The sequence below is a fragment of the Taurulus bubalis genome, assembly GCF_910589615.1.
Source record: "Taurulus bubalis genome assembly, chromosome: 4".
In the NCBI taxonomy this organism is placed as follows: Eukaryota; Metazoa; Chordata; class Actinopteri; order Perciformes; family Cottidae; genus Taurulus; species Taurulus bubalis.
In genome coordinates, this window is record NC_136592.1 from 27907037 (window position 1) to 27924421 (window position 17385).

Here is a 17385-nt window from a genome sequence, read left to right on the forward strand (position 1 = left end):
AAATTCTTACTGCCGCCCCGATGCTGCAGCAGCGTGTGATTGTTGATATGGATCGTGTTATTGTTCACCGTGGGCTTCTGAACAGTGCTGCGAACGCCTCGGCGGGCCAGCTGTGTCGTCTGTTGTTCAGGCTGCAGAACAACAGCATTATTTTTATGCTTTTCTACTCCTGTTTTGCATCAGCAGGGGTCACATTCTGGTTTGATCTGATTATATGCTAATGTCTTTGTTTTGCTTGTCTTGTACATAATGTTGTGCTTCCTATTCAAACCCAAATATATATATATATATATATATATATATATATATATGTATATATATATATATATATATTAAAATTGAAACCAAAGGTAATGACAAATATACATTTTTAACATCCTTCATCAGCTGCAAAGCATATTCTTCATTAGGAAAGACTTCATTTGATACCCTTTGGCAACATACATACATAAATGGCTGACAGTTAATTTTGGCCGTTGCTGTGCAGATTGCCTTCAGTAGATCACAACGCAATACGTTGAAGCATGGTCCGAAGTATGATTTGTGTGTTGAAAACAGCCCGCCTTCACACGCTCGTCCACAATGGCCACTTCCGATGTCTTAGTTACAAAAGTCTGCGTTATAGGGTTGTCTATCTAACGCCACAAAAAAAAAAGCATAACAGGCCGACTTTCTTTTGAGGGAGTTCGCGACTCTGGTCTCGTGAGTCCGGTCGGTCTCAGTGGCGTCCGGGGATGTTGCCCATCTGGATGTTGTCCTTTTGGAGTCCTCGGTTGTAATAGGCCGGACCACCAAGTCCGAAGTCCAAGTCCAGCGGGGGGGAGTTGTCTAATCTGAGAACTAGGGAGCAGACAAGTTAGTGAAACATTTGTATAGTTGGACTCTTTCTCTGTAATGCCTTTGTGAAATTGTATTACGCAGAAAAATAATAATTTATCCCCCTGTGATTTACAGGGGAAGCTTTAATGTTTTTGTGGTCTTTATAGTTACTGTTTTTTTTACTGATAATTACATTTGGTACAACATCCATAATAAAAGCATTTGCATTGCTGTTATTATCTGTTTCTGCTGATTGTGGGTCCACTTTGTGGTTTTTATTGTCATGTAACATCAACAATGCAACATCCTATTAATATATATTTACAGTCTAGCTTTTTTACCGTGAAAGACAAAAAAGAGGCAAAAAAGCAAGCATACCGAGCGTCCAAACAAATCCATCATGCAAAGCACTTGTTCGTGAATAAACCGCCTTCCCGTCATTCCTGTTTTCCTCACCTACGAGCACTGAAGGCAACAGGGGTACGTCCAATTTATGGAGCATTTTGAAAGTCATTTTGGGGAAATGGAGGAAATCACTACACCGAGCAGAGGTAAGAGTAAACAAGGCAGATTGAAGGTAAGTGGGAACACTGGAGTAGTGACTGACTCCTAGCTGCAGAAAAACAACTGCGACACAGAGATGTGGTGCCTCAATTTACCAGGTGGAAAAATATGACAGATTCTTTGACCGGCTGATGTTGAGATAAATCTTTTTTTAAATAATATGGCTAAGGTGTGAGGGTGGTTTAAAAAGACACATTACACTAATTTACTTTCCCATTTCAGTGTAATTTGTTGGCTTCTTCTTCTTTTTTTTTCATTTGTATGCCTACTTCTAATTTGCGATATTAGGATATAAATAAAACTGGCTTGTCTTGTTTGTGTACTCTAGGTCAACGTGATCTCAACTCTATTCTATATTTTACCGCTCGGGCAGAAGTCATCAGTCTTTTGTGTGTCCTGTGCAACAATGGTGGTTGGGGCGTTGGAGACCAAACTATTTGATCAGGAATCCGACTCGCATACATACTTGTACATGATGTAGCAGAAAAACAAACACGCGGATTCATTTCAGTCAGACCTGAACAGGAAGATTAAGTTTGAGGGCGTGTCGGAGAAACGGTGAACAAGAAAAATGCTATTAGTTCAAACTGTTCACGAAGGGCTGAAGAAAATAGTTAGATGTGAAGATCGATGCCATTCATGTCTGGACGTTATTATGTAACCATGGCCAGCAACTGGTTAGCTGAGCTTAGCATAAAGACAGCAGGCATCTGTAAAGCTAATTGCCCATTGGCTAAGTGCCGCCCCTCAAAGGAAGACTGGCCAATCGTAGCGCAGATCCGACCAGGCTTCGACCACAATCCGGCTCTGCTCCATTGACTCAAGATTTTCTTAATTTTCAGTTTTTTGGGGTTTAAAAACTTTAACTCTAACTAAGTGGTTTTAATTAACCTGAACTAAACATCCTGTGAAGACGGAAGTTTAATTTGAGAAGATATTATACATGACAGGAGGGTATAATGACACGCCTTCAATGACACTCCAAGAGCATCATAGTTCGGCGCTTAGGGTGAGAATGTGTTGGATCTTTAGCGGTCGCTTTTATCTTTATATCTTTAACATGTTTTCTCTGCTGAGTCATTGGTAACGCAGCTCGCACAGCTGGACAGAGTAGCGGTCATTTAAACGTCTAGTATGTTTTCACTTTTATTTAAAATGTACTATTATAAAAAGTGCTGTTTTTCATGGGGATGTGACTTCAAAAAACTATTAACATATATTAACATGATATTGGATGAGTTTGCAAGCTGTCGGCCACCTACCGACGTTTTCTTTTTTATATATATTAGATGACATTGTTGGATCAAAATTAGCAACCTAATTAAATCCTGAAAATCCAGCAATTACAGAGTGATGCTTAACAGTGTAATTGTACATGTCGTAGGGTGGAGTTTTCCTTTAAAATTCCATGAAGTCGGGACATACCTGGGTCTGAAGGATACTCCTCAACCAGTTTCCTGTGAGTGAAACCAGTCCCGAATTTATTCTTCAGGATGACGTAGGCCACCAGTCCAACGAGGGCCACCGCCACCCCGATGCCCAGAATGGCGCCCCACGCTCCGCTATTTTGACCCTGGTGGGTGTCTTTTGACAAACCTTTATTCAGAGGGTCGAAAGGGTGGGAGACAAAAAATAAATAATATGTCAACAACAAAATGATTCATATCCACTGCTGTCTTTGAGGGTTAATTGGCAGATCATTACAGCTGGAATGTGTTTTGGAAAGTGCGTTTCCAGTAGATACACATCCCAATTAGTCGACTGTACAGATTTGTCAAATTTACACTGCGATAATTAATGCAATTAACGAGCCAGAAATCATGATAATTTCTTGAATACATTTGAATATTTAAAGACGGCAGGCCGTGCTCATCATCAGAGGTGAAATGTGACAAATTATTACTGCAGTTCCCGGTATTTGTCACAAGACAACTTTTAATTATGTAGCAATTCAGTTCTATATATACATACTCCTATATATGTAATTATAGCTCTGAGCGTATCATTACCTGCATTACGTGCTCTCACATTATTAACAGCTGCACAGGTGTGCATTTTATAACACCTTCCATTTGAACCCTTCATGCTCTAACTTAATGTGTGACCGTTAAAAACATAAAACCACAGACTCAAAGTTCACAATTTGCAAAGTGTAATTGTTTGTTCAACTCTTCTGTTTCATTTGAGTTCAGGGCAACTTCAGTGGGCGGGAAAAGGGCTGTTTCTGAAAGTGACAGAAAGGTTTTCAATATCCTTTGACAAAGAAATACAGTTGTATTTTATCAGGACTCGCACATAAATAATTCAGCAGCTCTGTTTATCCACAAATAGCTCAATTACCCACTTTCTGGGATCAATTTAACCTTAACCTGGGGCAAGTTGAACCAGGAGACCATTTATTTTTCAAGGCAGTGCATTGTTTCCCTCATTTGAAAGTAGACGTAATACAATACGAGTGGAAGTGTTTGTTCTTCATTCTTTCTAGTAATCTTACCCGACTCCCTTTTGAATGTTGGCTTTTGAAATCTGTCTGATGTCTGATATAGCTCAATAACTATTGGATGGATAGCTGTGAAATTTGGTCCATATATCCACGTGAAACTATTCATACCAGCAGTGATGCAGATTTGCTGATTTACAGCACTTTTTGTATCACAGTTATGTAGTATAGGCTTTTATTGTGAAAATTAAGAATAGAAGGAGTGGATCTGGGCTGCGCTGCCTTTGTCTTACGTTGAAAGGAGTAATAAAGTTTCCCGTCTTGGTTCGGACGACGCACAATGAGGTTGTACATATATGACACGATGTGATCGGTTCATTCCTTAAATTGCAGGGCAAAAGCTCATAAAAAAATCGACCTCACGGATTATTTTTTTCCCGTTTTTTTCGTTGCTCTGTGTGAAAGTACTCGGTGTGCTCGGCTCGCGCTGTCCCTGTCACGGTAACCATGGAGTTTTTCTTTTTGTGTGTCTTGTGTTGCTAGCAACTGTTTTCCAACTGTTTATTGCTATCATCTCTCAGTGTTATATCCTCCTGTCACATCTGTCCGTGTGAAGTTTTATTTTACAGTTATCCCAACCTGGCACCAGCTCTGTAAAGGCCTTTTTTATTTTTTTCTGACATGGTGTCGCTAGTTTTCTCCCACGTCTACTTTGCAGGAGAAGTTGCTTTGCTAAATAGAAATATTCACACTGCTTATATGAAAAGCCGCCTTTTTCGATGCTATCTCCCTGATCTTGGGGTTGACACCAGAAGAGAAGTCTCACGCTCCGGCGCGGAGGCAGCACAAATACCTTTGACCTCAGTCCCAGACGGCTCTCTCAGGGGATTTTTGACACTAAAACAGGGGTTCATTGTCCTGCTAAGAAGGTGCTTGTAATAAACCCCTCTCCTCATAGCCGCCACATTGATAGCGCGTGAAACCCAATCCAACCTTTTCCTTCTCAATGAACGGGCGTTTGTCCTCTGCCAGTGGGAAAGGGCTGTAAAAAGCAGCAGGGATCTACGCTCTTAAGAAATAAGCATTGTATTACTATAAGCCTCTAAAAGTGAACTGTAAAGACTCTTCTGCCTGTTCTGGTTCTGTTTGAAATTTCACACAATTCTCTTTTTCTTCTTCTGGTAACCAAAAGGTGCACCAGGATACTGTGACCACCTGGAAACGGCAGCAGTACCTCTCTCTGAGCTGCTCGCATCCGAGTCCGTCCTGTTGGACCTCTCGGGTGTGATCGGAGCAGCGGGGGTCGCGGGTATCGCAGTTGTCGCGTTGGTAGACCCTGTTGCGTTGGTAGACCCTGTTGCGTTGGTAGACTCTGTCGCGTTGGTAGACTCTGTCCCATTGGTAGACCCTGTTGCGTTGGTAGACTCTGTCCCATTGGTAGACCCTGTTGCGTTGGTAGACCCTGTTGCGTTGGTAGACCCTGTTGCGTTGGTAGACTCCGTTGCGTTGGTAGACTCTGTCCCGTTGGTAGACTCTGTCCCGTTGGTAGACTCTGTCCCGTTGGTAGACCCTGTTGCGTTGGTAGACTCCGTTGCGTTTGTAGACTCTGTCCCGTTGGTAGACTCTGTCCCGTTGGGTCCTTGCGTCTCGTTGCCGCCTGGAGCCGAGGTCGTCATCTGCAAATTGGTGCCATTGGTTTTATCTCCGGGCGCTGCAGTTGCAGTAATATTCTGAGAAATGGTGGCATTTGGTTGTTCAGTTTGAAGAGTCAAGGGGACAGCGGTCGGGTCGCGGCCGGCCACTTTCTTCTTCGAGTTGGGAAGTCCCTCCTTGACCCGGCTTGAGTCTCCGGGCGCTGCAGTCGCGGTGTTATTTGGAGAAATGGCGGCGTTTGGTTGTTCAGTTTGAGGCGTCGAGGGGAACGTAAGAGACGCGGGGAGCTCTCGGCCGGCTACGTTCTTCTCCTCGTCAGAATGTATCGTCATGAAGCCGGATGCTATCATGCCGCTGTCGTTGCTACCTGAAGCCATACCGTCAGACCCCTGGTCGTATTTGGCCTCCTCGTCCGTAACTGCAGCGTTTTGACTCACAGCTGTCTTCTTTTTCGCCAGTTGACGCAGCCAGCTTGGATCAATCGTCCGCCCCGGAGAGTCTGTTGAATTTTGGAGCGATGCCAGGTGAAGAGCTTGGACGAACAGAAGAAGGCCGACTGTGATTTTTAAATACCGTTCCATTTTCCCCTTTGGTTTTCACTCTGAAACACAAGAGAGAACATAAAACTTTAAGTATATACACCAGGGTTTTAAAAAGTTGAACACGCTTTTCTGCATTTCTTTTATTGTATTTTTATTTATATTTACTTCTTTATTTATCCATTATTGTTGTATTGTTTCATCCATTGCACTGTTTGATCAGAGTTTAAATTAAACATTATTTTGTCTTTTATTGGACCTCACTGTTTCTGTTATATCATTATATTACTTTTGCTTTCTCTGCCTTTGCTTTCATAGGTGCTTTATGAATAAAGTTATTCATATTATTATACGTTAGATGTGAGTGCTTACTAATTAAAACTAATTATGTTGGAAAAGGAATATTATTGTTTATCGAAAATATTGTTATATTGAAATATATTAATGTGATTTTAATACATTATTATTTTATACAATACTGTTTATCAATTCCCAGCAGATGTTTTATTAAAAAAATAATATTAACATTTTGTTTGTTTATATATATATATTTAGATTTTAGTTTTACATGTATAAATATTGTTGGTTTGATGTAACTAATGAAGTAGTTTTGTCCACTGATGTTTCCATGATGCTCACAAGCAACTAGGAGGTCTGACATCTGTACGGCAACTGAGCAAACTTCATCTGCAAATGAAGAACATGTGATACGGTTGAGAGCTCCAACAAAAGTCAGGAAGTGGATTTTGAACTGACACTTAGTCCGTTTCTTATGGTCCTAATAAACCTTCACACTGGAAAAATGTCTCATTATTTTGTGTTCTTATCATTGTTGCAGTTCAACCATATCATCCAACTTTATAGACTGTAAAAGTCGGGTTACAAGCCGCTTCTACCTCCAGTGGGTGTCCCCGCTGTAGCAAGCTAGCAGCAGCGCTAGCTAGTGCTGCTGCTAGCTCCCCGCTGCTGCTGTTACTACCACGTCCCCTCTGCCCGAGTCGGGTGTCGAGCCGGCGCTGGTCCCGCTACCTTCAGGGGTTGTCGGGGAGCTAGCAGGAGCGCTAGCAAGAGAGCTAGCAAGAGCGCTAGCTGGCTACAGCGGGGAGCTAATGGGGACACTGATCGAAGGTAGTAGCGGTTTGTAACCCGACTTTTAAGTGTATGTTGAGAACAGGCTACAGGGCTGGCATACGGCATGGGCGGAGGCGCGGCCGGGGGGGGGGGGGATATGTCACTCTTACCTGTCTTAAAAACTTGAGAGCCCTGAGGCTATTTCCAAGAAAAGTCAAAAAATAACTTCAATTCATAGTACAGAGCAAATATTGCACACACAAAAGAATGGATGAAGATTTATTTGGTGAATATATGTGAATATTTGTTCTGCTCTTTTTTCTTCTGTCTAACTGACCGCACACAAAGTGACATCAACACAGCAGGACGTAGCACTTTGTCCACACACTCCTACTTAAAAGCGTATTACTTTATTTTATTGCCACACTGGTTACAGAAAATAACGAGCTGGCTAGTTAACTAGATTTCTAATTCCACCAAGCTTTAATGCTACAAAAGGTGACAGAAAAGGAGCCGAACAGCGGCCTGCTGGTCAGTGGCAGCGCCGGGTCAAACGGTCCCTACTTGTATTTCAAAGATTATTACATAACTAACAAGATGGCCACTTCCTCTTGTGTCAGTCAGATAACCCTTTAGAAAACAGTCCGTTCTGCTCCTTTTTCTGTGGACATCTGTGGTTGTTCCCATCTTCCCGAGGCACAACATCCCCGGCTTGTACAGCTCCGGTCAGCTGCACTGACACAAGTCATGATGGAAATCCTTGAACAACTAATCCGGTCCCACCACCCGTCTGTCAGGGTTGATGTTGCGGTGAACACGGGGCCACGGCGTCACACACACCACAACCCCCTTAGCTGCTACATCTGGAGCTTGTTGGTGACTTTACACAGCGGGCTACCCACAGGTCAACACGGCCCCAACACAGAGCTAAATGACAGGGTGAATTTACACAGGTGCCCTGTGAGCTGTGTGTGTTTTCCTCTCGGCTTCACTCCAATACACAAATGTCTGCAGCTCCAGTTATTTCCCTGCAGGGCCTTTTTTCACCGTGAGTGGATTTGGCCGTGTTCAGACTGCCAGCTCAAATCAGTTACTTGGCATATCCAGATTGCATTCAGATTGATTTCACTAAATCTGGACAAATTAACACACACAAAAATCAACTTTAGCAAAGTCGGATCCGTGATTCTTATGGGATTGCTACAGACGTGTTTTCAGTCCGGACGCTCTCGTCGCTCAAATCGTATTTCAAAGTGCGGAGGTGCTGAGCAGAATGATTGGAGGATGGCTATATGGAGGACAACAGCCTGTGGACAGATGCCAACATGCATTGTCTACTGGCACTTCCACTTCCTACTCGCAAGTCACGAGCACGTAAAGGCGTTCATACTCAACACACTTGTGGTTGCAATATTTTCCAAAATGTCAAGAGGGCGTGCAAACAAAATGTTTAGTGCAACCGGCAAAACACCCACAGCAATGCCGACGAGGAGCTGTGACTATATTTAAACTCATATCTCATATTCTCATGGACTACTTCATAGCCCTTATACAAGCACCGAAAAGGAAGAAGTCAAGTACTCAATGCATTATGAAGAAATCAAGGTGGAATATCCTTTAAAGCATTTGACTTTCACTTAAGATCTCTTCCTTCTAAAGCATCTCAAAACTAATTAGCCTTCTTTGTTTAATCCCGACATGTAAATAATGCTTTTATCAGTTTTGAAAAGTGGAGGTGCCACGGGCCAAGTTACAGGCGGTGCACGACCACTCGCTGAGCCGCACATTGAATCTGATCACTTGCAAATAGCAGAGCAAGCCGCCAGTCTTCAGAGGTCGGATGCGAGAAAACAAACATCTGCGGTCTGAACACAACCTCTGTGGATCGGTGGCTTTGTTGGAAGCAGCGTTTTAAAAGCAGTGAAACCGGCTCCGTCTGCAGTGTGAATTATTGTGTCCTGCAGCAGCAGCGGCCTCAAATATTCAAATCTGTGGATTTCACATTTCTGGTTTTACCTCTCACGACATATTTTAACTCGTCAACCAGGGTAACACTAACTGAAAATAAGCCTTTTTTTTTCTTTACTAATCAACCCAAATGCACCAAATGCATCAAAAACAATAATAATCACTTCATCTTTTAAATACAAGTTGGGTTTTGTGGAAACTTCTCACCAATTGCACGCTTCCAAAAGATGAAACCTGCGTTCTGAATTAATTAAATAAACAAGCCACTGTATTGACTGTCAATAAGCCAGGAATGTTCCTCCGTTGCCAGTTTCACTTCAAGCTTGTTTATCAGCCACGTTTCTGTCTGTTTTTTTGTTCTGCTCTGTGGGAAATGACTGGTTTATGATGCCGCCTGCGTTGTGAATGCAGGATCAATCAAACCACTCAAGTTGGCTGAAAATACAAAGCATTTTCACGCCGACTCGTCACTTCCTGCCATTTCCTTGGCTTATTGACGCTCTCGTATACACACAAACTATGACAAACAAAATCGCTTAGTTTGATGGGAAAAAGGGTTAAAATAAGCACATTACCCAAAATGTACTAGACAACAGTTAGGGACGCGAACACTGGTCTCCCAGATGGGTTCTTGGTCTTCATACTACGTCATCACGCTATCATAATACAGACGCTGAGGTCGGTATCAGACGCACTGAGGTGTGACAAAGCGCCAGTATTTGACGTCATGGGAATTAGACCCAGGTTGGATAATATGGCTCTGAAAGCACATGACTCATCCCCCAAGATACAATTACAACTGGGAGCTTAAAACACTGCAGCGGTGATTAACTGGAATAAACAAACCGGTTTGACGGGCCTCACCTGGCTGGAAAATTGCTTTTTTTAACCTCCGTGGAGCTCTCAAGTAAAACAAGATCAGTAAGAAACTTCTATTCAGAGCGGTTTCCTGCACTGTTTTGGTGAACGGAAGATTACACTGAAAACAACCGAAGTAAATGAGTCAAATCAGTTTCTGGTGCTGTGTTTTGTTCTCGCTTGAAACAATAAAGTGCGTTGGGTTTACTACAGGACTAATTATGCAGATAGGACTCGTGGGTATCGCAGTATTTAACGCCATCTGCCATCGAAAACTGACAAAAAAGGAGAGAATAAAAACACCCTGACCCTTCTATATGGAGTTATGAAATGGAGATCTTCAGTCATGCAATTAATTAAGCTCCTCTCTCTCTCTCTCCCCACATTATCTGCCAAAAAAATCAAGTTATCTTAAATTGATGATAAAATATGAACATATTATACATATTCGCATGGTTGGTGCCTGACACACCTCTGATACACGCTCTGTCGTGGTATGAATGACGAAAGGAATATAGAGCCAGTTTGTTTTGATGAGAACGTGTCATCGGTGAGCTGTTTTTGCGTGTCACTTCCTGTCCACAGTCAAAACATCCTCGTATCGTGTGAAGCCGTGTTGGGAACAACTCTCCACCTGTTCCTTTGAAAGTTACAGCGAGCCGAGCGGCCGTCCCGCTGAGAGGCCGTTTGAATGTCAGCGCCCCGCCAAAGAGTCTCTGCGCCGTCGGTCGATGTTTTACCTCCAACGGCGAAAGACTCAGACAAAAGAGAGTTGAAGAGAGTTCCCACTCCACGCCTGTCGGAGTCCCGACCATCTACCACCTCAACGTCTTAAACACACTGCCGGAGACTCAAGAACAAATACACTTCCTGCACACACACACACACGATTTCAACACACACACACACACACGACTCTAATTACATGGCATTTATGTTGCAAATTACTCGATTTGTTGAAAGTTCATCTGTGTTATTATCACCTGAACTGTCGACTTCGGCATCTGTATGAGACTACATTCCAAGCAGGGGGTGAAAGTTACTAAAAAGGCCAAATACCGCACAACTTCGAGATACTTTATGCTTTTTTTAATATACCTTTTCCTCCACTAAATCTCAGAGAAAGAGTGTGTTTTTCACGCCACAACATCCTTTAGTGTCAGGCTATTATTTGTCTTTTTATTTGCAGATTATGAAGATAAACGCAAGATGAGTTCTAACAATATGTTGTGTTAATATAGATTTAAAGATATTAAAAGGCGTACAAATCGGCTTCACCTCGACCAAGGACTTTCACTTTTAATTCTCTTAAGTACCTTTTGTTGCTAATATTTCACTTGTACTTTACTGAAATGAATTCAGGCCTTTTATTTTTATTCTATTTTCATAGTGAGGTCTTACTTTTTAATGCTTAAGTAAATGATCTAAGTACTTCAGCTCTTCCTGTACTTGTGAGTTTGTATCCCTGTGTCGCTGATGTGAAGTTCAGTGTGTTTGTCACTCACTTGATGTTTCGGCATCCAGTGACAGTAACTCTTTCATACTTGAAGGCATTTCTGATACTCATATATTTATCCAAATTATAATGAATTTTTAACGTGTTCAAGTTACCGCACAAACCTTCATAAAAAAGAAAATTCTAAATATTTCTGTTGTTAACTTGAAAATAAAACCACAACTCAAATCGTATTAAATAGACGGAAAATAAAAATCACACGTCACACATTTCCAGAGTAAAAATGAAACAGACAAAAAAACTAATTAAATCCTCTTCTCAGTTAATCCTTACCTTTTTCTTCGGCTATATCAGATGAGAACAGGTGCAACTAAATCTCTTCTCTGAGCTGCCAACATGTGAGAATGAATCAGCATTCAGTCGGCCCCGGAGAGACGAGACGAGGAGGAGGAGGAGGAAGAGGAGGAGGAAGAGGAGGAGGAAGAGGAGGAGGAGGGCTGATTCGGGAAACAACCTGCTCAACCTGCTTCTGCACCTGCCAGCGGCGGCAACACGCCCTGAGCCGCTGTGAAAAAGGCCCCGCGGGGGCCGGGAAGCAGAGGAGCAAGAGGCCGAGAGACGGGGAAACGTCTCATTCGGGTGGATCCCAGTGCCACAGGTCCTCTGAGCTCTGTCCTGATTCAGTTTTTTTTAATTTTGTTTTATTCTCACCTAACGGCTGCTATGGCAACAGACAGGAGGCTGGCGAAGCTCGGGTTTCATCCACGCCTTTTGTCTCTCGGTCCATATCAGGCTACCGAGTGACGTGTGGCTTTGTGAACTCTCGGGTGCAAAGCGAACCGGGATTTCTTTTCTTGTTGTTTTTTTTTCCGTCTAGTTTCTGTCGGCCTCGCCGCTCCGTCGACTCGCGTCACGCGGCGGCTAAAGAGCGGCAGCTGAAGTGGCACTTAAAGCCCGAGCCGCTCCTGCTAGTCGAGGAGAGCGAGGAGCGGCCGGACTTGTTTTGTTAATGAACCTGAAAGTTAAAAAAAGTCCCTCAAGTGGATTGAAAGAAATAGAGAACCTCAACGTTCAGCAATAGGGCTTTTTATTTTGTATCTTTTTTCTTTCCAGGTGTCACTTTTAACACTAACAATGGCTCCATTGTGCTGAAGCGTCCCAGTAAACCAGACCAGAGCGGCAGTGAGCCAGCAGGCCTCCGGGAGCCTGAAACTGAAGCAGCGAAATGGAATTCAGCCACCATTCATTTTATTCTTGTGTTTTTCCTTCTGTGACGTGTCAAAATGTCCTTTCTTGTTTTTTCCCTGCCGACAAACGCACAATACACTTTCCTCAGCCATTAATGTTCATCAACAAAACAATATATGTTTATATATCACATTCCAGTTTGTTTTTATTCGATACTTTCTGTCAATTTTGCGTGTTCTGCTTCCTCCACGCTGTCGGGCATTTAAATCCTGGGGAGGAATGCCAAACCCTGTCTTTGTTATTTACTTTTATTTTATTGGCCTAGCCATTGTCAAAATGAAAGCATATTAAGTAATAAAAACACTGTAATAAGCTCGTAAAATACCCACGATTGTATTTGCTGAACGTAAAATCCCTCCAGTTTACGGGGTCGGTAATGTCTCTCTTCCTCGTGAAGCATATTGAACAAAAGGACCATATAGATGTAATCAAATGTACCATAATAAAGACAACAAAATAACCCGAGTGTTCTCAGTGGAGGCTACGGCTCGGACTTCAAAAACCTCCACATCCAGGTCCAGACACACACGCCTTGTTATCATAACCAAATGACATCTTTGCTAAGTAGAGCAGTGACGGTGTCATTGTTCAGAGGTCGTCCACTGTGACGCCGCCAATGAACGAGGCTCACCGTCACCGAAGCACACGGAGTTCCTCACGCGCAGCTTGTTGCCGGCGCCTCGCGTGGCCTGCCGGCGTTCGGGAGCTAATGGGATCGTGTAGCCTCTTCAGGGACGTGAATAATGGAAGTGTCTAAGTCTTGAACAGAGGATGTAAACAGGCCTGAAAAACAAAAGTGTGAAAAAGCAGTGAAAAAGTAAAAAGTTGGGTTCCCTCGGAAACCGCGGCAAATACATTATGAAGAGCTTCATAGCGGTGGAGTAGCACATCTATGAATACTGATCCAGGTTTTAAGTTCACTCAGTTTTGTTTTTGTTTTTTTGGCAGTGACAAAGGATCTGAAGTCGTAACGAGGTCATTATCAGGGTTACGATGATGGCAAACGAGCATGCAGAAAATTATACATCCATTTTTTTTTTACTTTGAAGACCACTTTTACTTGACCTCAGTGGAAAAACTGCACACACAAAAAAAGGCATAAACACAGAGATCACCATGGTGATGAGAGAATATCTGACAAAACTAGACGAGGCATCATTAATGCATGATGTTTTTCAGAAACATTTTATTATCGTATAAAAGAACAGGATGAGTAAAGAAAAGTAAGTGCTGATAATAAACATGAACATTTCTGACTTTGGTGAGTAAGTAGCAGAGTCTTAAAACTTGCATTCTCTCTACTGACCACCAGGGGGCGACTCCTCTGGTTGTATAGAAGTATATGCTTCATGTGTTAAACTGCATTCTCTCTCCTGACCACCAGGGGGCGACTCCTCTGGTTGTATAGAAGTCTATGCTTTATGTGTTAAAGCTGCATGCTCTCTACTGACCACCTGGGGGTGACTCCTCTGGTTGTATAGAAGTATATGCTTTATGTGTTAAAGCTGCATGCTCTCTACTGACCACCTGGGGGTGACTCCTCTGGTTGTATAGAAGTACATGCTTCATGTGTTAAAGCTGCATTCTCTCTCCTGACCACCAGGAGGCGACTCCTCTGGTTGTATAGAAGTATATGCTTTATGTGTTAAAGCTGCATGCTCTCTACTGACCACCTGGGGGTGACTCCTCTGGTTGTATAGAAGTACATGCTTCATGTGTTAAAGCTGCATTCTCTCTCCTGACCACCAGGGGGCGACTCCTCTGGTTGTATAGAAGTCTATGCTTCATGTGTTAAAGCTGCATTCTCTCTCCTGACCACCAGGGGGCGACTCCTTCTGGTGGTATAGAAGTCATGGTTTTAATGTTCCTGTAGCGCCCCCTGTTGGGAGATTTTTAAGACATTCCCAAATTGGGTTACAAGCCAATTTAGCATATAGCATTAGTTATTACCCGTTCGATGCAAGTCTTCAAAAGTTTGGAAGCCAAATACAAATAAACGGTAAGTGATACACAAAAACAAATTTGTGTGTTTTGTTCTGGATTTAATATGTACCAAGTTTAAAGAATAGAAAATGTTTTGTGCTGTTTTTGACAGCACAAAACTAAGATTCCAAATGCAATATTGTTTTTCCATGTGCTTCACGGTTCATAAAGTCAAATAAATAATGAATAATGAAATATTCATATCTCAGTAACTGTAAGAGATATCAAAAAGATATATAACAGCCCCCATGAGGTCCAAAAATGTTATGATACACGAGTAAGAGAGAATTGGGATGCGTCTATCTACAAAAATTGCTTGCAGCAATCACGCTAAGTTTATGATAGAGAGCATATTTGCATGTTTGGTTTTAGTCATTTGTGTGATTCTATCGAAAGCTGTAAGCTCTTTGAAATAGAGAAGCTTTATCCATGATATTTATTTTTCCCCCCAAAAAGTAAAACGTTGGGATTTATTCTCCATTTTAATCTATTAATGAAATCTTAATAACATGCAGCATGCAGAAAACAAGACAAACTGAAACAAAAAGCATTGACTCATCAGACCGTCCAGTGCCGCCTCGCTCTTCCTAACGGATGCTGTGTTTGCTGGGATAAATGAAAGGGAGCATTCGTCCCTTTCACCCGGAGGATTTAACGTACCGTAGATACATGTATAGGTAAATAAATTCAGTGAGGAGCCTGGTTCGTAAAAAAAAGAAGAAAAAAAGACTTGTGGTTGAGTGAATCATGAGGGTGGAAATAGTGTTTGCCCTTTAAATAAATCTGGTTCATTCATTTACTCATTCATATGTAGTGCTCGTTCAAGCACACAAGACACAGAATTATCTTATTCATCCGTGCATGAATGTTTTTTTTTAAGCATCATTTGATGTTGAATAGCAATATGCTGTTTGCATGTAGCGTCGCTCACATATGACGGTGGAATCAAGCAGACTGTCATGAAAGAGATGATGTAGAGTAAACTGACAAAATCTAGAAAGTCATGACGTGGAAACATGTAATATATTCGAGGTCATGTGCTCAGTTTGAGAATTCAGAGATGGATTTTCGTTCATTTGCACCATTAACAATGCTCAATAATAGCTTAAGATCTAAGTGTCTGCAGTTTCCGCTCGTTATGTGCAAACAGTCTTTTCAAAATAAACCTCTGTCTTCTCAGGAAACAACTCGGTTAGGTTCAGGCAACAAATCTACTTAGTTAGGTTCAGGAAAAGATTGTAGTTTGTGTTAAAATAACTAGTTGTGCAACAAATAAATCTGATGATTTGAGATGTTTGCACTGTTAGTGATGTTTGCATCGTTAGAGATGTTTTCACCGTTAGAGATGTTTGCACTGTTAGTGATGTTTGCACCATTAGAGATGTTTGCACTGTTAGTGATGTTTGCACTGTTAGTGATAGTTGCACCGTTAGGGATGTTGTCACAGTTAGAGATGTTTGCACTGTTAGTAATGTTTGCACTGTAAACTGCAAACTGCCGGCTCAGCCCTAATCGTGTTGAGAGCTGATGAGTCAATGGAAATGCTCCCAAATTAATCCCTAGTTTAATAACACATTTTTTCACAGATCTGAGGCAGCTGTAGTTATCAGACAGAGTTAATTTGGGAAATGGCTGCGAGAGGAAACATGTAGCAGCCTGAATGCTGTTTTGGGTTGTGCACTGTGAATATGAATCTTATGAAGCATCCTTTCGGCTGTTATTGCATTTAAGGTTAATTCACTCGGATCAAACACAAATGGACCGAAAAGCTCGCCGCTCTGAGAATTGTTTGTGTGTGTGTCTGTGATATTTCCATAAAACACAACTTTTTTATGTTTTCTCTGTCAGTTTACAGTTTTAATTTACTTTGCAATTATACAATGGTAATGTGGAATTAAAGTTTCATGTGCAGAATAGAAATTCCAGATTTCTCTTGCATTTTTAAGGTCTCCAAAACGAGCCTCTCAGAAGCCGCATTAGATTAGACAAACATTAGATTTGATGAAGTTTTCCCTGTTTGCTAAAGATTCTGTGGCTCAGTCTGAACAGAAATCACTTTGCAAGTCTTTGGCGAGGCGTAATGAAAAAACTCAAACTGCGCTATGCTCTCGCTTTATTTTCTCAGTTGTAAAGTCAAATCCATGCACGGTTCCCTCTGGAGGTTTTAATGGGTTTTGACTCAGAGTCAGTGAAAATGAAATTTAGGCGTAAATTGCCTCTAGAAAACACATTCATCTCAGGGAACAACATGTAATCGCACTCGAGGTGTTCTCTGTTCGATCGCGTGCTCGTGACATTTGAACCGCGGCTGCCTGGTGTCAATACGGATTGAAACAAAAATCAGTTTTAACCGAAGAACATGGCTTCGGGATAGCCACAGATATAAATGTTGTAAAGCTGTTTTTGTCAGGCAGAGCCAGGTTGTGCCTTTATATATTCCTGTGCTTTGAGCGTTCTCTCCGGGCTTGATTACAGTCCGTGTCTCACTGTTCTGTTACGTTACTGCGAGTCCACAAAAAGCCTTAATGATAGCCTCTTAGAGAAACACGCGCGCACACACACAAAGAGCATATGACATGCGTGTGCACATGTCGGATGCACTTCCTGCAGATCTGGGGAGGATGCTTCGCTGTCAAAGATGAATTATCTTCTTCAGATTTGGGTTTGGCAGAAAACCGGTGAGAGCCAGAAGGCAGCAGAGAAGCTGAACGTCTCTGCCGGGATATCTTTCACTCTTAGATGCACACTGTACACAATCTTATACGTTGCTTATTTTTAAACCACTG

General features: G+C 42.2%; 1 protein-coding gene across 1 annotated transcript; it reads right to left on the reverse strand.

Moving 5' to 3' along the window:
* Window positions 1-378: 378 nt before the first annotated feature.
* LOC306735297 (uncharacterized protein) lies at window positions 379-11755 on the reverse strand. The gene is made up of 4 exons (XM_079216756.1): window positions 11702-11755; window positions 5058-6077; window positions 2809-2979; window positions 379-840 (listed from the first exon to the last, which is right to left on the reverse strand). Exons 2-4 carry the CDS (start codon window positions 6055-6057, stop codon window positions 719-721), a joined length of 1293 nt encoding a protein of 430 aa, XP_079072882.1. The 5' UTR covers window positions 6058-6077; window positions 11702-11755; the 3' UTR covers window positions 379-718.
* Between the last annotated feature and the right edge of the window lie 5630 nt (window positions 11756-17385).

Coding starts and splice junctions, on each gene's coding strand:
- LOC306735297 (XM_079216756.1), bottom strand. CDS start 6,057: ATGGAACGGTATTTAAAAATCACAGTCGGCCTTCTTCTGTTCGTCCAA. Junction 2,980..5,057: donor TGCGAGCAGCTCAGAGAGAG/GTACTGCTGCCG, acceptor CTCTGAATAAAG/GTTTGTCAAAAGACACCCAC. Junction 841..2,808: donor GGAGTATCCTTCAGACCCAG/GTATGTCCCGAC, acceptor TCTGCTCCCTAG/TTCTCAGATTAGACAACTCC.